General features: G+C 60.1%; 1 protein-coding gene across 13 annotated transcripts in view; it reads right to left on the reverse strand.

Moving 5' to 3' along the window:
* Window positions 1–4,170: 4,170 nt before the first annotated feature.
* GRAMD1B (GRAM domain containing 1B) overlaps window positions 4,171–23,238 on the reverse strand; it is a 217,054-nt gene continuing 197,986 nt past the window's right edge. For 8 of the 13 annotated variants that reach the window (XM_056114936.1, XM_056114933.1, XM_056114930.1 and 5 more), the window contains 14 exons: window positions 22,510–22,605; window positions 21,513–21,593; window positions 20,767–20,882; window positions 17,721–17,877; window positions 17,003–17,192; window positions 16,083–16,226; window positions 15,406–15,524; window positions 15,121–15,263; window positions 12,718–12,821; window positions 11,731–11,934; window positions 11,286–11,376; window positions 9,780–9,887; window positions 9,344–9,533; window positions 7,528–7,976 (listed from right to left, as the gene is read on the reverse strand). In XM_056114936.1, the coding sequence (XP_055970911.1) occupies window positions 7,887–7,976; window positions 9,344–9,533; window positions 9,780–9,887; window positions 11,286–11,376; window positions 11,731–11,934; window positions 12,718–12,821; window positions 15,121–15,263; window positions 15,406–15,524; window positions 16,083–16,226; window positions 17,003–17,192; window positions 17,721–17,877; window positions 20,767–20,882; window positions 21,513–21,593; window positions 22,510–22,605 (1,833 nt within the window). In that variant the 3' untranslated portion in view covers window positions 7,528–7,886. Of the gene's footprint in view, window positions 4,415–7,527; window positions 7,977–9,343; window positions 9,534–9,779; window positions 9,888–10,177; window positions 10,233–11,285; window positions 11,377–11,730; window positions 11,935–12,717; window positions 12,822–15,120; window positions 15,264–15,405; window positions 15,525–16,082; window positions 16,227–17,002; window positions 17,193–17,720; window positions 17,878–20,766; window positions 20,883–21,512; window positions 21,594–22,509; window positions 22,606–23,238 lie in introns of those variants that run through there. The other 5 variants (XM_056114935.1, XM_056114934.1, XM_056114931.1 and 2 more) reach the window with 4 other exon arrangements.

Consider the following 23,238-nt stretch of genomic DNA (forward strand, 5'->3'; position numbering starts at 1 on the left):
CGCTTATTCTGTTCCTTACTGGGTCTCGAGGGTGGGGCAGGGGCAGGGCGAAGGGTGGTGGGATGGTGGGATTTACGGAGCAATACCACCTCCTCCCCACCTTGCCCTGGCTCTGGGACTCACCCAACACTCTCCCCACCTCTGGGGAGGAATCGGAAACAAGTCTGAGGGCAGCTCAGTGGACAGCACATGCCTTCAGGTTAGGTCCCTGCACACACACACACACACACACACACACACACACACACACACACAGAGTCAATCCAAGAAAGAGTCCACACACACATACACTCACACACACACACACAATCCAAGAGTCCATACACACACACACACACACACACACACACACACACACACACTGTCAATCCAAGAAAGAGTACATTGGAGTTCTTGGTGAAAATGCTCTCCTCTCACTGGCCACTCCGTCCCTCTGCCAGAGACGCTAGGACCATGGCACAGCTTGTAATGAAGCCACTCGCCACCCCACCCCTACCCCACCCCTTTCTGCCTTCCTCTTCCTCCCTGTGGCCATGTATTGAATGCATCGTCCAGGGACATGCCTGCCCCCATTTTTTAAAAAAGCCTGAGCCAGATGCTTCCTTTCAAGTAATAATGGTACCTATCACTTTTTTGGGGGAGGGGTATACACCTGTTGATGCTCAGGGGTTACTCCTGACTCTGTGTTCAGGAATCACTCCTGGCGGTGGGGGAGGGGGGAGGCTGGGGACCAGAGGGGATGCTGGGGTCAGCAGCATGTGAGAGAAATGCCCTACTCTCTGTACCTTCTCTTGAATCCCCATCACTTTTTTTCTTACTCTTTCCAAGTGAGATTTGCCACTTCCCACCCTCCTACCCAACACCTTTTTATTTTTATGTTTTGAACTTTGCAACTCTGCCATCCTTCCCACTCAGAGCAGAGTGGTGGATCTTGTGGTGAGCGGAGGCTCTTGGGGGCTCTACACCTAATCCTGAGCTCACACAGCTGCGCGTGGGGAAGGGCGAGAGCCAGCCCTCCTGGCTCCCAGCAGGTTCTCTGCCCATTCAACACAGCAGCGCCCTCTCCTCGTCCTCGGCGTCCATCCGGTCTTTGCCTCTTGCTTGTCTTGGCGTGGCCAGCCTCTCCTCTCCGGTTCAGCCCCCCTGGCTAATCCTCCACCAGGCTTCTCGGCAGATGCCAAGAACCTTGCCCTGAGAACCCATCCCGTGGCGACTTTCCCTTTCTGCTTGACCTGTCTGTGGTTATCTCTCAACTGTGACGGAATTCCTTCCTGGGAAACTTGATCGTGAATCTACAAGGTCCTGTGACCACCAGCTGATGTCCATGCCTCCCCGCTTTCTCCCATCTCTCCAAAGGCCCCCTCCTGCCCCCCCCCCCCCCCCCCGCCGGGCAGTGCTCTGGAAACTTTGATCTGGCACCTGGTTCTCCTGAAAGGGCTTCGACATGTTCTCAAGGGCTATTCACTTAGGGGACCCATCTGTTGTCTCGGTGCTGGCTAGTCCCTCCGACTGGGCCTAAGCAACACAGTTCACTAGTGGGCCCGCTGGGCTGTCCTTCCCCTTGTCTACACCGCGGCAGCCACACGGGGCACACCCACCCCCCCCGACTGGTGGATACCCTCTCCTCCGTACTCCTTCTTATCCCAAGCCTTAGTTTTATCCCACCCCGCCCATATCCTTTTGTTTGTGCCCAACCCCAAACATCCACGTGCTCAAGATTTCCTGCTTCTCGGAGATGAACAAACTAGAAATGATAACAGGAAAGGAATCAGAGGAGGAATATGCTGGAAATAGGTGTGCCGTGGGTCACCCTTAAAGACGGGGGCTCTCCCTCACCTACCAACCCGAGCCACCAGATCACAAAGGCCGACACCCCATCGCAGAGCTGTGGGCCTGGGGAACGGCCGTGAGCTGCACGTGGCAGGCAAGAGGAGCTGGACCGCGGTTCCAGAGCACGGACAGACCCAACAGGAAAATCCCAAGATCTATCCTCTCCCCTTCCCGCAATGGAGCCTCTGCTGCAGTACTGGGGTGTCCACGGGTCCCACCGTCCAGTCTTCATGTCATTCCCCGTTGGGACACCAATCCACCTGTCGCACTGTCCTTCACAGGTCTGAATAATAGCAGACAAGCCTCCCCCGCTCCCGAGCCCCGGCCATGGGGGCTCCCCGCTCGGCCCCCAGTGGGAGTTTGTAGGACATTAAGCAAGTCTGAGTTGTAGCTCAGACCCCACCGTGCTCATGGGGCCCACAAACCGCATCAGAGCTGCAGCCCCGTGCTGTGCTGTGGCCTGGGCCGGGGAGGGCTGAGCCACTGTCACCGCCTGCCACCACGGGCCCTGCGTGCGGCCCTTCCTCCATTCTCCACAGCCGGTCTCTCTCTGAACTAGGGAAGTGGCTCCCACCCCCCACCCCCCCACCCCCTGATGCCTGACTGGAGCGTGATTTCCAGCAGATGCCTGTGATGTCAATAAAGTGTCTCCAACCCGTGCGCTCCGTTCTCTCTCCGCGGCAGTGTGACCGCTGCCCCCTGCCGCCCCCCCCCGCCCCGCCTGCCTGTGTCACCTGACCTCAGCCAGCCAGTCGCTGGGCCAGGGAAGGTTCAGTCCACTGTGTATTACTACTGAGTGCATGCTCCACCTCCCGTTGCCCATACAAAGGTGTACACCCCGTCACCCCAAGTGGCCGGGGTGCGTTAGAGAGGGGCGGCCTGTGTTCTTGGGGCCAATATTTGAGGGCTCGGAAGACCCCCAGACTGAAGCTGTCTCCCACTGCCACCTCTTTTGGCTTGGGCTCCCGAAGGTAAAAGTTCAAGTCACTGGCCCTGCAAGTCCCCAGACCCCCTCACCATCTCCACGGCCTCAGAGATGCTGATAAGGAAGACAGCGGTGGGCCGGAGCAAGAGTACAGCGGGGAGGGCATTTGCCTTGCACATAGCTGACCTGGGTTTGATCCCTAACATCCCATAGGGTCCCCCCGAGCACCACCAGGAGTGGAGTGATTGCTGAGTGCAGAGCCAAGAAATCCCTGAGCATCACTGGGTGTGACCCAAAAAGCCAAAAAAAAAAAAAAAGAGGGAAGCTAATGGTTCCCTTAGTCCATCATCCTATTCTGCCACACATGCACAGGGACAGAGTTGGTCTGGTCACCAAGGTGACCGCGAGGTCAGCTCCCTGCCCCGGCCTGCCTGTGGGAGGAAGACGAGGGTCCTCACGACCACAGAACTTGCCCCGATTAAGCCCGAGGAGCCCAGACACCTTGAGGGAAGGGTAGACAAGCACCCAGGACTCCGATAATAAACACACACACCACCGATGACGTGTAATTCAATACTTTTGTCTTTTAATTCATACTGTTCTTCCATGATTCTAGCTACTTTACAGTAAGATTTGGCTGGGAAGCCGTGTATGTTTCTAGGAACTAGCAGTTAAGTTTCCGGACCTTGCGCCCAGCGCCAGGCAGATACAGTTAGAGATCCAAACACAGGCGGCCGGGCCCCCTGCGATGCACCAGGCCAGATTCCCGCCCAGAGCTGGTGCCGTGCGGGCAGGGGGGGGCCCGCTCCCTTGGCCTCGCCCCACCCCACCCCCCGTCAGGAAGATCCAGAGGCCACTCTGGCCTTGGGCCTGTTCTTCCCCACGAGTCTCCACTGAGTGTGTGTGTGTGGTGGGGGGTGGGGCGGGGGTAAGCACCATGGGTTTGGGAAGATGGTCTGGTCCATGCAGAGAGTGATCTGGCGGGGGAGATGCAGGCCACACAACTACTGTTGGCAAAATGACTGCGTCGGTGATGAGACCTCGGCACGGGCCCCCCCAGTCCAGGGCTTACGTTCCTGACGGGCCGCCGCGGCCGCCGCTGGCCTGGGCAGCGCTGTGTGGCAGGAGTGTCCTTTCCGCCTTCACATGTTGGGGGAGATTGTCTGGCATCTGTTCCTCTTGGTAGGCAAAGGTGCTTCTGGCCAGGAGCCCGGCCTTCAGTCCAGGCTCCCCGGCCGGCCGAGGGCCTCAGGTCACAAAAACCATGTCCAGGACCCCCCCGAGCTGGCTGGGCCCAGAGCAGCGAGGACACGACAGCCGGAGCAGGAGTGAGGTAACAAGGGCGGGCAGAGAGGGGGGAGGGGCACTCTCTACACCGTGTGCAAAGGTCTGCTCCGTGGCGGGGAAGTGGGGCGGGGGGGGGGGGGGGGCAACGCAGAGACAGCTTCCAGAAAAGACAGCGAGAACAGCGGCAGTGCTCTGCCCGGATCCAAAATGCATCTTCTGGAAGAAAACCGAGAGGTGGAGGGGCGGAGGGCCAGCCTGCTAGGACTTGGGGATGAGGGCCCAAGGAAGCCGGGGGATGTCGGGGACGACTGTTCCACGGCCTAGAGGCCAGGGGCCGGGGCGATGGCGGGAGAGACGGGGCACATACACCACCTGGGAGAGAGGAGAAAAGTGAATTTTCTCCTGGGGTCCTCGGGAGGAAGGGCAGGTGGGGTCTCCTGAGACCATGACCCGCCAGAAAGCCCCCCCCCCACTGTCTAGGGTTCCCCCCACCGCTGCCTGTGGAGCATCAAAGTGGTTCACATGCGGGTGGCCGGTGGGGACCTGCAGACCACTCCTATCCTCGCCGCCCCAAGAGCTCGATTCCCCCCCCTGCCCCCAGGGAGTGCTCTAAGACCGCCCAACGCTGTAAGCTCGGAGTTTCACAGTTCATCAAATACAACTGGCCCTTAAGAGAAGTGCCAGAACCAGCAATGGCTTCTCTGCAATCTTCTTCGGGCGAGGAAGATTGGCACAAGGGCACATGGCCAGGATGGAAGATGACCCCCCACCCCCACCCTGTTGGGCCCTCTCATCACTCTCCTCCTCCTCCTGAGAGAAACTCCCAGGAAAGGTCCCTGCCAGGCAGAAATGAGGCACAGGAAGGAGAAAGACCCTTCAAGGTCAATACTGACCCAACAACATGCCCAATCTCCCCCTAGCCTTTTCTCTCTCTGTCTCTCGCTGGGCCTCCAGAGCTGCCCAGGAGCCCATGAAGAACTGAACTCTCCTGGACGCCTGGGAACCCACTAAACACGGGAAGCTCGAGCTCAGACTTGGCTCCACTGCCCACTCCCTCCACCCCCCGCTGCCCTGGGCACCGTCTAGGTGCGAGCCCGGACCATTTCATGCCCTGCCCCTAAGTCTAGGCAAATGCTGGAACCATCCTGCAATGCTCCAGCTGCCCATGCCTCCCATCAGAAATGCAGGGAGGGAACAGCTTTGCAGTAACAGAACCGGGACTGAGCCTGGCCCCCTGGCCCGCTGCAGTACCAGGAGAGAGTGTCCCTTGTCCGAGGGAGGCGGTGGGGGAAGTAGGCCTGGCCTCTCCAAGGCCCACTGGGCCGTTCCTTCACAGCAGGTTGGGCCTCGCATCCTCGAGGGGGCTGTCCTGGTTAGACACTGCAAATTCTCTGACACAGAGAGAAACGTCTCCAGAGACAGCCCCGTTCCCCGCATTCTTACGTTTATGGGAAAACGCTCAGGAGAGTTCGCCCTGTAAAAGTTTGGCTGGCCCTGCAGATAGCGCCTGTCCATGTGGATTCCTGGTCCAGGTTCCTCTCCAGATCAAGGGACCCCACGGCTGGCTGAATATTCGAGCTAAGCTTCTGGAGACTTGTGGGTTTCCTCCCGGTTTAAACATCAAACAGCGCTTAGAACGGGAGTGTCCACGAGCATTCTCCAATGCTGAGGTGCCAAGCCCCAGGGCACCTTCTCTCTGAGTCCCATTATCACCGTGTGCCCCAAACCATGAGGGTTCCTTGGACACACTCAAGACCCTTTGTGGCACCGGCTCATCCCCTGCGTGGTCCCAAGAAGCAAAACCTGGCTGGGCTGTCAGACCTGTGTCCCCTCCGCAACCCTCCCCTACCCCACAAAGACCCTCTGAAACCATTCCAAAGGGCCTGCCAGGGGACAGTTACAAAAGGAATAATTTAAATAAATAAAAGTCTCTGAAATAAATTAGAGTTAGCAAAAAAAAAAAAAAAAAAAAGGAGTTTTGCTTTCTGAAAGGTTTGGGAGTGATTTTGGCCCTGGGCTATTGATGGGGATGCTTCTACACTTTGCACCATGCTTCCTTGGCTCTGCCCAGTGGGGCGCAGGTCCACACCAGGCCCCCACTCGCCCTTCTGCAGCCCCTGGCCGAGTCTTGGATGGGAATGGTCACTGCAGCCCCCAGCCGAGTCCTGGATGGGAATGGTCACTGCATTCGCCCTGTTTCCTCACATCCACTCGGGCAGATCCACGGGGTCTCCCCGGCACATGCCAGTGGTCTCTTGGCCTTGCAGCAGAATGAGCGGTTCGGGCAGACGAGGGGAGGAGGCAAGGGCTGGTCTGCGAGAGCCGTTGCTCTTCTTCAGGGGAGGTGAGTGAGTGATGAGCTTCCTTTCCTCCGCCTGGCAAAGGAGGGCGTGAAGACGGGCACTCTGACTGTGGTCTCTTGGTCGCCAGGGCCTTCCTGACGGCGGGTTTCTGTAGCAGCTCCACGGCTGGGCAGGAACCCTCCGGTGATGGGCTGGAGTCTGTGGGTGTGTGAAGCAGGACGAAGCACCCCAGAAGTGTGGAGAGCTGCACTGGTGAGCTGCCTTGGACAGGTCCCATCTGTTTCACGCTCCAGAGTCACCTGAACTCTCTCTGGGGCCAGCAGGCACATCACGGCCCCTCTGCTGGATACCACTCCCACACCAGCAATGCGGAGCTGGCAGAAAGATTGTGGGAGGCAGGGACTCGGGTCCGGCTTTCTCGCGGCCATATGTGCACCTTTGTCGATGCATGTGTCCTTTCGGGGGGGGGGGGGCGCGCGAGTGTCTTTCTGCACGTGCACCCATGGGGGACGGCGCTGTTTCTCCACCAAGAGGGGCGCCGCGGCTGGCCAGGGGTGGCCACACAGTCCTCTGGGGTGAGACCCCCGCAGGTAGGATGTTGCTGGAGGTGTTACCCTCTCTATCCAAGGGGGAAGGGGCTAGAGGAGGGGGTGGGGGGGTCAGGACCCTGATTCATCCCAGAAATCAAACTGCAGGTTCCAAGGAAGCACTCGGAGTCCCCCCACCCACCCGCCCCAGAGTTGACTCCCAACTGTGAAAGGAGGTTTAACAAGTCCGGAAACGTTCCACCCTGGCTGACACCGAACCTGTGCTCAGAGAGCACTAGGAAAAATGGGGGTTAGGCACTACGAAGGGGGGGCTTTGCCCAGATCCAGCCTGGGAGGAGCGTGAGAAAAGGGGAGGGACGCGGAACACCCCCAGCCCTTACTGGGTCCAGACCCGACCCGGCCCGAGGGAGGTGTGGGCGACCCAGACAAGACAGATGACAAGACAGACAGCAGGCCACGACACCTCGGGCACTGGCAGCTGCGAAGCACGAACCTGACGCCTTCCTGGCTGCCCTGCAGCTGCCCCCAGCCCTTGGGACGCACTCTGTAGGAAGAGGTATGGGGAGGGGAGACGGGGGTCCCATCTTGGGCTTCCTGGGTCCCAAGAGAACCCCCAGGGGAGAGACAGGGGGTGGGGTGGTGAGGGTTCGGGAGAATTCTCTTTCGTTCGGCAGGGGATGAGGGGACGAAGCACCTGAAACAATGCCCCGAGGGGCGTCTTTTCAAGACCCAGGGTCTTCACAGGCGTGACTTTGGCTCAACTGCGGTTCCCAGGAGGGGAAGGGCAGGGCAGGGCGGGGCGGGAGGGTGGTGCTGAGATGGGCCCTGCCCTCCGCGGCCCGGCCGCGCCTTCTCCCTGGTACATAGGCGTTCTCTGTTTAAAATCTGTATATAATATATATATTTATATTCTGTATATATATATATATATATATTTATAGGGTCTATGTACACGCATTGCACGGTCTCCGCAGCCTCCCCGCTCCTGCCTGCTCAGTGGTAGCTGTTCCTCTTCTCGTTGCTCTCGGCCGTGGAGTCCCGGGACCGGATGCCGTTCTGGAGGTTGATAAGGGAGTCCTTCATCTGCAAGACAGGAAGCCCTGCACCTGGGTGGGCGTCCTCGGGGGTGGGGGTGGGGTGCTTCTTCATCCAGCAGCACCTGCCTCCCACCCCGCCATGTGCAGCCTCAGGCTGGAGAGGATGGCCACACCCCTGTGGGTGCTCAGAAACTGGGCTGCCCTTAGCTGCGTGGCTGTGGGTGTGCTGGGGTCTGCCCTTCTGCCACGCACCCTGCATGCCACACCGAGACCGTGGGGTGCCCTGCACCCCCATCACTGCACTTGCTCAGCTGCCTGCGTTTCTTTTCTTTTTTCTTTTTGGGTGACATCCGGTGATGCACAGGGGTTACTCCTCTCTCTGCACTCAGGAATTACTCCTGGTGGTACTCAGGGACCCTATGGGATGCTGGGGATCGAACCCAGATTGGCCGCGTACTAGGCAGACGCCCTCCCTGCTACAGCCCCAGCATTTTTCTTTTCTTTTCTTTTCTTTTCTTTTCTTTTCTTTTCTGTCTTTTGTTTGATGGGCCACACCTGGCGGTGCTCGGAGCTGACTCCCCGCAGGACTCACTCCCATAAAGGGATGCCAGGGATGGAACCCAGGTTGGTCGCATCTGCCAACTTGCCAGGCAAGTGCCCTCCCTGCAGTCCTATCCTCTGGGCCCCTGCCCTGGTTTTCTTACCTTCAAGATAAGGGACATGAACGCTGCTCGGTCCAGGGGTGGAGCCTAATATGCTGTGGGACCACCACCTGGTCCAAGGTCTCGAATGCTGAATGTCCCTGCTCTCTGCCTGATCCACCGCCTTCGCTCTGGCTCTTCTGAGCACTGGGCACTGATTCAGGATTGCCCCTGCCCCCTACATCCTGGTGCTGGCAGATGGGTTTTGGCTTAATTTTTGTATAGACAGTTACAGTCTCGAGAAACCTAACCCTGAGATAGATTTCTGGCGTTGCAAGAAACTCCAGAAGGGGGCGCTGGAGCGACAGTACAGAGGGGAGGGTGTTTGTCTTGCACGCGGCCGACCCGGGTTTGATCCCCCGCATCCCCTAGGGTACCCCGAGCACCTCCGGGAGTGAGTCCTGAATGCAGAGCCAGGGGTAACCCCTGTGGCTCATCGGGTGTGACCCAAAAGAAAAGCCAAGAAAAGAAACTCCAAAAGCTCTACGAGGTGCTGGGATCCAGGAACACATCAGGGCACTTCTGCATGGCCACCGATTGGGATGGGTGCTGTCAGTTTCCAGCTGGAGTCACAAATGGAGGGTTGAGAAGTAGGGGGCAGCAGATCGGGCCCCTGGAGTTTGGGGGGAGGGCTTCCTGGGGAGCTGGGGAACTCTCTCCTGGCTTGCCCATTGTCTGTGAAAGATCAGGGGCGGGGAGGGGGCAGCTCTACCTGATCGAGGAGCATCACAGAGGAGCGGATGATTTCTCTCCATTTCTGGAGCTCCGTGTCGTGGTACTTCTGTTGGGACTCTAGGAGCTGGGCCCATTCTGTCTGGGACTGGGGTAACCTGTGGGTTAGAAGAAGGGGCGCCCCGGCAGCTGGAGTTACGCTCAGCAGACCGTCCTGTGCTCCCAGACCCCTAGAGAACAGAGACGGACATCAGAGTGCTTTGTCCTCTGACCGCGCGCCCCTACGCCCCAGGGCCCCAAATCAGAAGCAGGCGGGATACGGCGGGGGCGGCTGGTAGTACTGGGCTCTGCACGCGGCTGAAAGAGTCTCCCCCCCCCCACCGCCCCCCCACTGAGGGCCGGCAGCAGCGCCCCTGGGAGGAGGCACAGGGCAGGCCAGGCGGACAGAGGGGTCGGGGCAAGGGGCCAGGGGTTACCTTTCCTGGAGCCGCAGCCCCTGCCAGGCGGTGAGCGTCTGTGTCGTGTATTCCAGCATCCAGAGCTTGTAGAAGAGCATCATGTTCAGGATGACCAGCAGGACCAGGCTGGGAAGGGGTGAGAGAGAGAGAGAGAGAGAGAGAGAGAGAGAGAGAGCAGAGGCCATGAGAGCTGCCCCGGGCCAGTGGCGTTGCCTCCCTGCCAGCCCCACCCCCGAGGCAGCTCTCTGGCATCCTGGGTCCCCACCCCCCTGGAAAGAGGGACTTGAGCGGGGGGCCAGGGGGTGGCAGCGAGGGCAGAAGGCACCGCGCGGCCCCCCGAAGCCTGCGCACGTGTGGCGGGGAGCCCCCTGGAAAGGAGACACCCGCGAGTCCCCAGAACCTGAACCTGGGTGCGCCAGGAGCGAGACAGGAGGAAGGAGGAGCAGTCAGCGCCAGTACCTGAAACAGATCCTACCGGAGCAAGGAGGAAAACGGGAGGAGACGGAGGTTAGAACCGACGGGGAGAGAGCCAAGAGCGCCCAGGAAGGAAGGCCCGAAGCAGCCCGCCCTATTCTGGGGGTGATGGGGGCGTGCAAATTCTTCTCCTGAGCTGCCTGCCTGTTGCCTTCTCTGCCTGGTACCTGCCTCTTGGGGTGGGAGATAGATCCCCCAAGGGGACCCGGCAGGGTCAGGAGAATGAACAGGGTGCTGGGGGGAGCACAGGACATGGCTATTCAGAGGCTTACAGAGAGGAAGACACAGGGGTTGGGGGGCAAGGGAAGGAGGAAACCTCATTCCTGTCCTGTTTCAGCTGGGGGCCAGGATCAGGGCGGGCCCGAACACAGCAAACATTTTATCCAACTTTCCTGCCACAGGGGTCCCAGACTGCACAGTGCGGGGGTCCGAGAGGCATAGACTCCCCTGCTGGATCCCCACCCCCTCCCCCAAAGAATGTAAGGACTCCCCAAAGGCCCGTCAAATGGCATCTCTGGGTGAGATTTCTCCAGCGGTGAGGCTGGTTTGGGGCTGCTTTGGGGCCACGGCTGGTGGTGTTTGGGGCTTACTCCTGGGCTCTGTGCTCGGGGTTTACTCCTGACTCTGAGACAAAGGACTGAGACTCCTGGCAGGACGCAGGGGACCCTCTGGGGTGCTGGAGATGGAACCCGGGTTGGCTGTGTGCAAGGCCCATGCCCTAACCACTGTGCTATCTCTCTGGCCCCTGGTGAAGCTGGAATGAATGCCCTTCCTAGTTTTCCCACTAGGAATGCACTGGAGGCTGGTGAACCCGGGAAAGGAAGCCAAGAGGCAAAGCCTGACAAAGGAGCAGGGGGCGGGGGGGGGGGGGGGGGGGAGAGACAGAGAGAAAGAGAGAGAGAGAGAGAGAGAGAGAGAGAGAGAGACAGAGACAGAGACAGAGAGAGACAGAGAGAGGCCAGAGTGCAGCGCAGATGCCCAGGATCCCGTGGGGGGTGCTCTCAGGCCTGGACACTGGACAGCCAGGGTGGGGGGCATGGGGGTCCTTACACACAGCTGATCACCAGCAGCAGCTTGGAGACACTGTGCAGGTGGAAGCCAGCAGGGGCGTCCTCAGGGATGTGCCGGGTCTGAGTGGAGCCTGTGGGAAGAGGGGATGCTGGGTTCCGGGCCCTGGGCCCAGCCTGGGAGGGAGCTGTCCACGGTGCTGGCAGGGCACAGGAGCAAACCCAGGGGTGGGGGGGCGGGGAGGAGGGGAGTGTGAAGGTGGCTGGACGGGACGGGGCAGGGACAGACGAGGCAGGACAGGGAAGCTTCAGCTCTGCACTCGGCCACTCTGGCCAAGATCTCGGTGATGGGAGTCACCGTGTCCTGTGGAGCAGCCCGTGTGCAAGTGACAAGGGGCCGAGGAACGGACACAGTAAAAGGGAATTAGACCAAGCGTCTGGGCTCTTGGGCTTGCCATGCTCTTGGTCCCAGTGGTCCGAGCACACACCTGCCACATGCTTGATCCGGCGGCCCACATCCTCGTCCGTGGGGGTGGTGACCGGGCTCATCACCTCCTCCAAGTGTGGGACCCGCAGGTGTGCGTGGGGCCGCTTCCTCCTCCTCACAGCCGCAGGCTTGCTGGCCTTCTCCTTGGGAGACTGCCGGTGCATCTCGGCCAGGTATGCGCTCTCTGTTTTGGTCAGCTCGGTCTCTGACGAGACAAAGGGCCAAGTTGGGAACCGGGCCTTCCTATACCGTCTTGCAGGGCCATGTCGGGGACCTGAATTTTCTGTGCCATCCTGCTGGGGGCCATGGACTTCCTGTACTGTTGTGCACAGGGCGACGTTGGGGACTGGACTTTCTGCACGTCTGGACCAACCCGCAGACCTCCAGAGGCCACGCTGCTGCTCACGTGTGACCATGTTTTCTTTTTTCCTTTTTTTTTTTTCTGTTTTGCTTTTTGGGTCACACTCAGCAATGCTCAGGGGTTACTCCTGGCTCTGCGCTCAGAAATCACTCCTGGTGGTGCTGAGGGGACAATATGGGTTGCTGAGGATCAAACCCGGGTGACCGTGTGCAAGGCAAACGCCCTACCCGCTGTGCTATCACTCCAGCCCCGGATCAGGTTTTCTTGAAGGGAGCCACATCCCCCACCTCTGCTCTGAGAAGCTGCCCCAAATGCAGGGCTCTGTCTGACCCCACCTCATCCTGCCGCTGAGCTGGAGCGAAACCCTCCTGTAGGTGGTTCCTCAGTCTGCAGCTGGGCCCAGATGCCGGGGTCATATTCCCCCCCGACTAAGGAAGTGTCCCTGGACTCTGTCCTGCTCCCCCGGGTCAGGGTGACTCATGGAGCCTCACTAGGGGGTCAGGGAGGTGGTTCCAGGCTGTGACTTGCTTCACTCAGTCCCAGCTGTAGGTGTGCAGGACTCCTGGGTGCGGGCTCCCTGGGTGAGCGGTCCCAGGGTGCAGGGTCCCTGGGGTGTGGGGTGCTCACCTAAATGGCGGAAGTAATCCTCCAGCCCACTCCAGAAGTTCTTCTCGATGAAGGATTTCACCAAGCCCCAAGGCTGTTTCCGGTAGCGCAGTTCCGTGGAGATCCTGGAGACCCGGACGACAAGGTCAGCACTTCCTGGGCAGGGGCCGGGACTGGAAGGGACTCCCACTTGGGCAGTATCAGTGCTTCCTCTTTATCTTTCTAAGTGTTTTTGTTTTTAAGGCCATACCCAGCAGTGGTCAGGGGGCTTATTCCTGGCTTGGCGTTCAGGGGTCACTCCTGGTGGGCTTGGGGGAACCTCTGGGGCGACCAGGGGTCGAACCCGGTCAGCTGTGTGCAAGAGCAAGCACCCTCCCTGCTGTGCTATCACTCTGACACCCTTCACTGCTCCTCCACCCCCAGCACCCTCGGGGTGATTCACCCTCACTTCGGGTGAGAAACGGAAAGCTGGTACTTGGCGTTCATTCCCCTCCCTTCCGGCTGTTGTGATGGGCGCACACGTGGTTATGGCACCAGGGATCCCAGACGGTGTCAGTGGGGGGTGTCACATGGGCCGGTGCCAGGGATCTCACTTAAGCGCCAAGAGCCGTCCCGGGGCCCAGCGTGGAGCCCACCCAGGTTCTCCGGAGTTTCTCCTCCTGGGCACACACCCGAAGGTGCCACGAGCCTGCCAGCCCTCCAGCCGGCCAGCCTGGCTCCTGCCTCTGCAGTGGCCCCCAGGCCTGTCCAGGGCTTGTTCCCCTGTATGTCCTCCACATGTCTCCTCATCCTCACAGCCTCAAGCCCCCTGGTGCCCCGGAAGAGATCCCGCCAGCTCAAGCTCTCATGATTAGGCTGCCCACCCATAGCTGGGCAGCCTCCGCCATAGCTGAGGGCATGTGCCTCCACCAGGTGCAAACTCTCTTCCCTGCTCACATTTGTTCCTGGGACGAGATGGGCACCTGTCTGTAGAGGTAAAAGCTCCACCCACAGGGACCAAATAGCAAGGATGCTAGTTCAGAAGCCCCTGTGGGTGGTCCGGAGCAATAGGACAGTGGGTAAGGCGTTTGCCTTGCAAGTGGCAGACTCAAGTTCGATCCCCAGCATCCCACAGGGACCCCCAAGCAGAGCTGGGAGAGATTCCTGAGTGCAGAGCCAGGAGTAACCTCTGAGCTTCACTGGGTTTGCCCCCCCCCAACAAAAACAAACAAACCAAACCAAAAAGTAACAGCAAAAAAAAAAGCCCCTCCAGGAGCTGAGATGTGGGGGCTCTGCGGGGAATGTTCTGGCGGAGGAGGAGGAGAGGAACGTGGAGGAGGGAGGAAGCTAAGTGAGGTAATGCTTAGAGGGCGGCACAGCAGCTCAAGGGAAGGAGAAAAGAGAGAGCGAGAGCGAGAGCGAGAGAGAGAGAGAGAGAGAGAGAGGGGAGAACATCTTCTGGACACCGCAAGGATGCCGCGGCTGCGTGCCACCAACACTGCTGGGGGTGTTTGCAGGCGGGCACCCTGCCTCTCACTGAGCTTCTGAGCGACCCGGTCAGAATCTGGGTTCCTTCCTCTGAATGCCTGACTCCAGCCGCAGGGGCAGCCCAAATCCCACCCCCAACCAGACCCACAACAAAAAAGATACACACACACACACACACACACACACACACACACACACACACACCCATGAAAACCAAGAAGTCCAGGTCCCTTGGTGGTGCCCCCAGCAGGAAGGCAGGGAGCTGAGAGCAGGAGGAGAAGGAAAAGGCCAGAAGGGGCAGAAAAAGCGGGAGCCGGGGGCTGGAGTGATAGCACAGCGGGTAGGGCATTTGCCTTGCACGCAGCCTGACCTGGGTTCAATCCCCAGCATCCCATATGGTCCCCTGAGCACCGCCAGGAGTTAATTCCTGAGTGCATGAACCAGGAGGAACCCCTGTGCATCGCTGGGTGTGACGCAAAAAAAAAAAAGAAAAAGAAAAAGAAAAAGAAAAAGTGGGAGCCAGCAACCAGAACGCAGGTGGGGTCCTGGGGGCCTCCCTAGCACCTGGGCACACACAGGCCAGGCTGTGCCCAGGGCAAGGGGCACCAGGAACCCACCTGACACCCCACGTTCCCGGGACCTCAGATCCTGGCAAAGTTATGGAAATGACAGGAACCTCTGTTTTCTCAGCTAAACCAAGAGCACCCCCACCCCCGTTTTCGCTTTGGGTTGCTGGAAAGACCCCAGTCCACACTCCAGGCTTTCTCTACACCCCCAGGAACCAGCAAGGTGCTGAAGGACTTTTGGAGGGCCTCCAGAGTCCGGGAAGAGGCTCTCAGAGGCGGGGAAGCCACCTCCTCCTCCCGCTGCCTTTCTTGGCCTGCTCCCCACCACCCCACCCCCGACAGGGCCCCCCACCCCAACACGCGCAGGAAGCGGCCCCCAGCCCGCGAGCACCTGAGCCGACTCTTGTTCCGAGCCACGCGGGTGAGGGTGTAGCGGTTGATGGTATAGAAGTAGTCGTGGTACGGCACGTCGTGAGTGAGGACCTCGGCGTCCACCACGTAGCACTCGCTCTCCTGGCTGGCCTTGTACATGGTCTGCGGGAGGAAGGGAGGGAGGGAGGGAGGGACGCCGTGGGCAGTGTGCCCCTCCCCCGCTGCCTCCAGACCCCCCTGGGAGAGGCCAGGCGGCGGTGGACCACCCCCCCCCCCCCGCCAGCCACTCTGCTCCCAGGCTCACCTGCGTCTCCCTGACGGTGGCACTTTTGGGGGCCAGGGGGTTGGTGAGGGTGATGGTGTAGAGGATCACTCGGCTCTGGTCCCCGCTGTCCTCCTTCTTCCAGGGGTGGAAGATGATATCTGGTGGGGGGAAGGGGCAGAGCCACCGTGAGCCGGTCTCAGGCGGCCCCCGGGCCAGGGCGGGCAGCCTGGGGGGCAGAGGGAGCCCCTGAGAAAGGCTCATTGTGGGTCTGCCTGAATTCTGCACAGGCCCATTGTTCCCGGGGTCGGGGGCCACCTACGGGGCTGCAGGAACACTGGCACGACTGTGGTGAGGGCCTGGGAGCTGGGGGACGGGCCTCGCCCCAGGAACCGCCCGCCCGTGGCCCCAACGTGGCCTCTGCTCCCAGACCTGGGGGTTGTGGGGGGAGGGGTGCCCGCCTGCGTTCCCACAGCCTGGGGAAGATGAGCACGGTCACCTGCCAGTGTCCCTGTGGAGGGCAGGAGGGGAGGCCCGGCAGGTGGCAGGGGCCTGATGGACCCACTCGTGAGCCCGAGTCAGCCGTGAATCGTGACCCAGGCCAGCACTGCCAGAAGCAGTGGGCATGAGATGTGGGGCACTCTGGGCATCGTGGGCAAGTACAGGGGCCCCGGAGGGGAAGGAGCGGGGCCCAGTCTGGGGACGGAGGGAGCACGGACCTGAGAAGCGGCGCTGCTCCATGAAGTCACGCTGGAATGGGGAGTCAGTGAAGAGGAGGTCATAGAGCTTGTCCACGCTGAAGTTGAAGACTTCGTTCACATACTGCCGGCCACTCAGGTCCTCATAGAAGGCCTGGACCTCCCCTGCACACAGGCGAGAAAGGAGACAGGGTCAGGCCTCGGAGGGATGCCATGGTGTGCTGCCACACCCGAGTGATCATGGGCTTAGGCGGTGACGGTTATTCCTTCCTGAGCTTCCTGGAGCTCATGGGGCAGTGGGTATGTGCATACATGGGGCACACCCGGCAGTGCTCAGACACGTATGTGTGTACGTGGGCCATACCCAGCAGTGCTGGGACAGGTATGTATGTGGGGCACATCTGGCAGTCCTGGGACACGTATGTGTGTACTTGGGCCACACCCGGCAGTGCGGGGACATGTATGTGTGTACGTGTGTACATACCATACATGCTTCTGGATATGCCGGGACACGTATGTGTGTATGTGGCCCATGACAAACCAATGCTGGACAAATCCACTGCCACGTGGTGGACCCCGAGTTTGGCTCTTGCCCTGGAGACTGTTCTGGGGAGGTCCCACAGGCCCAGCAGGCAGGTGACAAGGGCTGCTCAGACCAGACCAGACATGCAGCCAGGGAACGGAGCTGCCACTCTCCTGGGCCACGAGAACCAGGCCCAGACGTGGGCGACCATGTCACCAGGGCGGAGCTTCAGGAACAAGGGCAGGTGGTCCGAGAAAGCAGAATCATGGAAGACAGGAAGCGCCGCGGCCCCACAGCCTGAGCCAAAGTGCCGGCTGTCCCTGGGCTTCGCACTCCGACTCCCTTCTGCAGAGAAAGCGGAGTCTGCCCTGGGCCAGTGCTCGGTCCCCTAGGTGAGAGCCCCCCTCACACAGCCCACCTTCGTCGTGGGTGTCCGAGGAGTCGCTGAGCTCGGTGGGGATATCCTCGTTGTCGTTGAAGTCCAGCGACGGGGAGGTGACGGGCGCCGTGATGTCCAGCTTCTCCCCGATGATGCTGTCCATGGCCAGCTCCTTCTCTAGGGCCGCGTCCCTGTCCAGCACCTCCTCCTCCAGGGGCAGCCCGTCAAACTGCAGTGGGGACAGGGGTCACCTCTCTGCTCCGTCGGGAGGGGGTTGGGGGTGGGCTCGGGCGCGTGCTTGGCGCGGCTTCTCTGGCTCTGTGTCAGGGGCCCGTGGCGTCTGCCGGGGACACTCAGCGTCCTGGGCTGGGCGTCAACATGACTCTCTGGAGCGAGCCCCTCGGGGAGTTTCCCCGGAAGCCGCGGAGCAGGTGGGCCTGACCGTGAGGACTCTGCCACCTCTTCCCCTTCCGTTTGTCTGCCTAACCCAGGCCCAGGGAACAGGAAGCGCCACCCCTCGGGAACACGGAACCACGTGCTGGGAACTGTGCCTGCCCTTCTCCAGGCCTCGGGCACCGATGGCCCTGGCAGACCCTCCCTGGCCAGCTGGACACGGGGCGGGCTGGTTTTCACCTGCCCACACAGGCAGTGCCCCTCCGTGCGTCCCCCGCCCCCGCCCCAGGGCTGGGGCCACCTGAGCTGGGGACACGGGCCGCAGGCGTGCAGGCAGGCGGGGTGGCCGGGGCCGGCCACGCACCGAGACGGGGGCCTCGCTGCTCCCGGTGGACGTCAGGGTGCTGTTGGTGATGGACTTCTTGGGCAGCTGCGGACTGGCGTCTGGCTTGGTCTCGACGCTGCTCTTGGACGAGCTGTCGTTCACCTCATTCTCCTCCACGGGGATCTCCTCACAGTAGCTGCGGGACAGCAGGGGTGGCCGGAGGGGCCGCGGTCAGCACCCATCTCAGAACCGCGGCACAAGCCCCCAGACATGGGACAAGACCTTGCCCGGATGGCTGCCTGGGGCTTTGCCCCCAGCTGTGAGGTCCTCCCTCTGCAGTGCTCCCCGGTGAGAACGGAGGGTGGGGGGAATTTTTCTTTCCCTTTTCTTTGGGCTTGGGCCACCCCTGGCGGTGCCCAGAAGCTACTCTTCACTCAGGTCATTCCCAGCACTGCCTTGGGGACCCCCGGCCAGGGCGGACCCGGGTGCCCCTGCAGCCAGAGTGACTCGGGTCTGGTGAGTGCGCCTCGGTTTCGTGGTGGACATGCATGATGCTGCCCCATGCGAAATCGTCTTCAGCAACACAGAGGCCAACTGGCCGGGCATGAGCGGGCACACACACACTGGATGGGTGTGTCGGGCACACACTTTAGGTGCTGCTGCAACACTGGGCTGAGGTTTTCCTGGCTTTCTCCCTGACTGCAGCCCGCGGGCAGCCTGTGTCCACCTCCCTGCCCGCCATCCGCTCGGCACATGCAGCTCTGCTGCCTCGCTCGCGTGGTGCCCGGGCTCCAGCCCAGGGCTCATGGGCTCAGATGTGGGGTGATTCTGCCCGTCTCGTGGCTGTCCACTCTTGGCCCCACATTTGTGTCGAGTCCCCTGAGCTCACAGCATCCCCCCTCAGCCTGCATAAGGCTTTGCTCATCAGCTGACAATTCTCTACATGAGCCAGGAAGGCCAGGACAGCCCTGAAGACACCAGGGGCTCCTCTCATCAGCGGCTGATCCTCGTACAGAGCCGGCGCCCCCCTCCCGGCCCGACGGCAGCCCTGCTGCTCCCTCCTGGCCCACCCGCAGCCCCTCTCTCCACAGGCGCTGAATCACTCAAGAGCCCCTGACTATCTGCCCTTCCTCCCCCGTCTATGTGCAACTCAGCCCAGGGCCCTGGCCCAGAGGGAGGCAGCCTGGGGGGGGGGGGGTGGGCGGCGGGCGTCTCTTCCATCTCTCCGCCAACACCCAACACCAGTCGGGCCAAGGGTCTCAGTGCCAACTGAGCCTGCCGCCCCAGATTTCCTCTCCCCACCCCGCCTCAGCCCATGCCCTGTGCCCTCTGCCTGGGCTGGTCTTGCCCTTCCACTTCCTTCAGGGCCTTTTTAGAGGCCTCCCTGGGGAAGCATTGGCTGTGCACGCGCGCGCGCGCGCACACACATACACCACACAGTCACGCACATACACACGCTCACACACATGTACATGCAGACACAAATAGACACACACATGTACACACATGCACACATAGACACACACACCCACACACCCAAAGATACACACATGCACGCAGACACACACTCGTACACACACACGCACACATGAACACACACATAGACACATACACGCTTGCAAAGACACGCAGACACATACACACACACGCACACGCGGACACATACACACACATGCACATAGACACACATTCACACACAGATACTCAGACACAAACACACTCGCACACACACATGCAGACACATATACACACACGCACATAGACACACATGCATGCACAGACACACACACACATGCAGACACATATACACAGACATACACTCGCACACACACACGCGTAGACATACATGCACACAGAGTCACAAAGACACACATACCACACACGCTCGCACACATGCACACACACATATATGCACAGACACGTATACACACATGCACATAGACACACACACCACACATGCTCGTACACACATATACGTACAAGCACACAGACACATATACGCACATGCAATGCACACAGACACACACACATGCACACACATGTAAAATCTTATCATGCCGAAGGTTGTGTGTTCACAAAGGTTGTGTGTTCACGGGCTCACTGAATGGCTCTTTCTCACCACCTGCGTTCGGTGCTCTTGAGCCCTGTGTGTGGCCTGGATCAGGACGGCTGTTCTTTCTCTCAAGCTTGAGCCCCTCTCGCTCTGACTCTATTCCCCGAGCTTACAGTCTTAGTTTATATAGCAATCACGTAAGGCGTGACATAAAGGTGGGTTGAATATTGACAAATCAACAAAGAGATTCCTCCAGGAGATTAACTCAAGGATATAAATCTCATCTAAAGAGATTACTCCAAATTACTAGGAGATCCGCTCAAGGGTGGGATCCCAACAAGGGTGTGTTCTTCCCTCAGTTAGTAATCTACTTAAATAGTTTCAATAAATCTACTTCTAATATTTCTAGCAATGCCATTCTGTATGAGCATTCTGTATGAGATATAAACTTAGTTTGGTTCTTCCTGAGAACATCTCACTATACATTCCGCAGTCCTCAGGCCAGGTTAATTTTCCTAGCTCCAGCAGGGTCCGAGTCTCGTCGTTACTTACTTTTGGATCATGACAGCATTTGTCCATGATCGTGCCCTCAACTTATAGTTGAGTATCGTGGCACTTTGGCCTGGCCCATTTCGATGCCAGGGTAGCTCACAGCTTGCCCTGGGTCCATTCAGTCCCTCGTCGGGACCCTGCTTTTGGGGTGCTAGGAACTAAGGGCAACTGAGTCAAGAAAGCAGATGCCCAGGAGTAAATATTATTCGAGTCAATCAACTCCCAAGTTACAAAGCATAATATTAACTGTCTTCCTGTGTCCATACAGAAAGGACATTGCTTACAATACAAGTTCAGCGTCCTTAGATGGGTGTGACCCGATAAACCTAAGCTACCTGAGGAAGGACAAAACAGTGTTATCCTACACGCGTGCACACACACACACACACACACACACACACACACACATGCATAGCCCCTCATCCTGACACCTGCCCCCTCAGCCCTCCCTGCACCCCTCGCCGCCCCTCCCTGGCTCACCCCATCGTGTTGAAGTCGTCGTCAGGGGGCACGTAGTCCTCGTCGTCGCTCGTCAGGCCCAGCTCGTTGCCGTAGCACTGGTGCACGAAGTGCCACAGCTCCTTGGGGCACAGGGGCTGCGGGGGACAGGGGCCCTCAGGGGGGGCCAGATACCCTCCAGGTGACAGACTTCACTCCCACCCTCTCTCACTGAACTGACCAGGCATATGCCCCCGTGGGCGCAGCTGTCCCACGTCCACGCTCAGGGACAAGCCTGTGCTTTAGGGCAGAGGCTGGGCTGGGGCAGTGGGGCAGTGGGCAGTGGGCTGAAAGCCCCCCACATGTGCTCAGCTCCCTACCGGGGTGGCCGGAAGTTCCTGCAGTGCCCAGAGCTCCCACTTAAGTGTGGGGACACAGGGGAGGCCCAGGGGAAGTGAGTCTGGGGCAAGCAGGGGGTGCGTGGGGAGGAGCAGGGTCCTCCTCTCTCCCTCCCAGCTCCGTGCACCCTACTGGCTGCACACGGCGGGACCAAAGTGGCACAAATCTAAGCCGAGGGGGATTGCTGCTGGCCCCACCGGGCGTCGTGAGGGTGGGGCAGAAACGCGACTGTTCTCATCTGCATGGCGCCTGTCTCCCCCTTCCCACTGGACTCCAGAGCCACGAGGAAAAGGGCCTCTCTGGAGGCGGCCACACTCTCCCTGGGCTGATGCCCGGAGGAAGGACAGTTCTGGGCGCCCACGGGCCCAGGGCAGAGGGACGGCACTGACCTTCTCAAGGAGCGCGTTCTGCCAGAGCCGGAACATCATCATATACGTCCGATCCCGGGCCCCGAAGGAAGTGAAAAAGTGCTGGGTGGGAAGAGAAATGCAGAGACGCCACTTGTGAAACCTTCCTCCCCCCCTCCCCCCACAGAGGCACGGAGCTCCTTCCTTTCACCAAAAGTGACCGATTCCCCCCTCAAGTCCCGACCCATCACTGAGGACCCTGGCCGTGGGGTCAGCACGCGGGGGCCACTGTCCCCAAGTCCTTCCATCTCCACCTGCCCCACCTGAGGCTCCTTTCCCAGCGTGGGGTGCATCTGCTCCTACCCACAGGGTGCCTGGCACTGAGGAGCAGAGGAAGGTTCGGGGACCTGCCGCCCACTAGTCCGGGGACTGGACGCCAGCATGTGCCTGGCACGGCTCGCCAATGTTTGCCCGCAGAAGGGAAGGTACATCCCTCTCTTCGACGGGGGCGGTTCCCTGGTGGGGCAAGGTGTAGTCCGGACCCCCAAGAAGACTCCCGCCAGAGACAGATTCAGACCATGCCAAGTCCCCAACAGGGCTTGGTTCATGCCGTATCCGTTGTGTTCTGCACAAACACGGCCCGGTTCTGACCCTAGACTGACTTGGTCTGATGACCACAAACATGCTTCATCCTCTATTTTATCGGCGAACACCCCTCCCTCTGGCACATGGTCCATTTCCCAGCTCTCTGCTTCGCTGCTGCTGTTTGGGTTTGGGGGGGGCTCCTCCCAGTGCTGCTCAGGGCTTTCTCCTGACTCTGTGCTAGGGGACCACTCCCGGTGGGCTCGGGGGACCCTATGAGATGCCAGGGATCTAACCCTGGCTGGCCGAGTCCTCCCTGCTGGGCTCCCTCCCTCCGGCCCGAGACTCATCTCTTGGGAAGTCCGAATGTTCTGGTGGCTGTGCGAGCAGAGCCCTTTCTGTACAGTGCTCCAAGATTCCATGACGTCATTGGCCAGATGGATGGGGTGGTGCCTACCTTTTCGGAGTCAGTGCAGACTTGGATGGCATTGGGGATGAGGCGAGCTGTCTTCTCTTTCGTCATGGAACAGATGTCTTTCAATCGGACGGTCAGCTGGGACAGAGAGTGTGGGGGGGGGGGGCGGGAAGGGAGGTGTGAAGATGGAGACACCGCTCGGGCGGGCCATGGCAACGCTTCCTAACTCAGGCTGGATCCTCACTACAGAGCGCGCACAGGAGGGCCTGCGGGTCTCCCCAAGGGCCCCAGAGGACCCCGAGTCTGTCCAGGCAGCCTCGTGTCATGCTTCTACGGTTCTGATCCTGCACAGGGTCTGTCTGTGCGGCTAGTGGCGGCCCACAGAGGTGCTGGACAGGAACTCAAAGGACCAGTGGACCCTCCCTCACTGCATTCTGAGGCAAGGGAAGATGGCATAAGAAGGCAGGATGGGTCCCCACTACACGGCTCGCTGGCCCAGAACCCAGAACCCATAAATTAGAAGCCGGTCCTGAGCCTTGGGTCAACGCTCCCTGGTCTCTCCTGCTGCCTTCGAAGCGATTCTGGCCACGGATTTACCTACACCCGCCAATAGCAAATTCTTGGGACACTTCCACGTCCAAGAGGCGGCAGAGGGGGGCAGGGCAGGCCCACACTCAGCCCTGGGCCGGGCGTGTGCGTCAGTGACCTGCCCCAGAGCTGAGCAGTGTGCGTCAACCAGAGAGAAGGGGGTGCACTCCCCGGCCTCCGATC

Source organism: Sorex fumeus, unplaced genomic scaffold, assembly GCF_029834395.1.
Source record: "Sorex fumeus unplaced genomic scaffold, SorFum_2.1 ptg000028l, whole genome shotgun sequence".
Taxonomy (NCBI): domain Eukaryota; kingdom Metazoa; phylum Chordata; class Mammalia; order Eulipotyphla; family Soricidae; genus Sorex; species Sorex fumeus.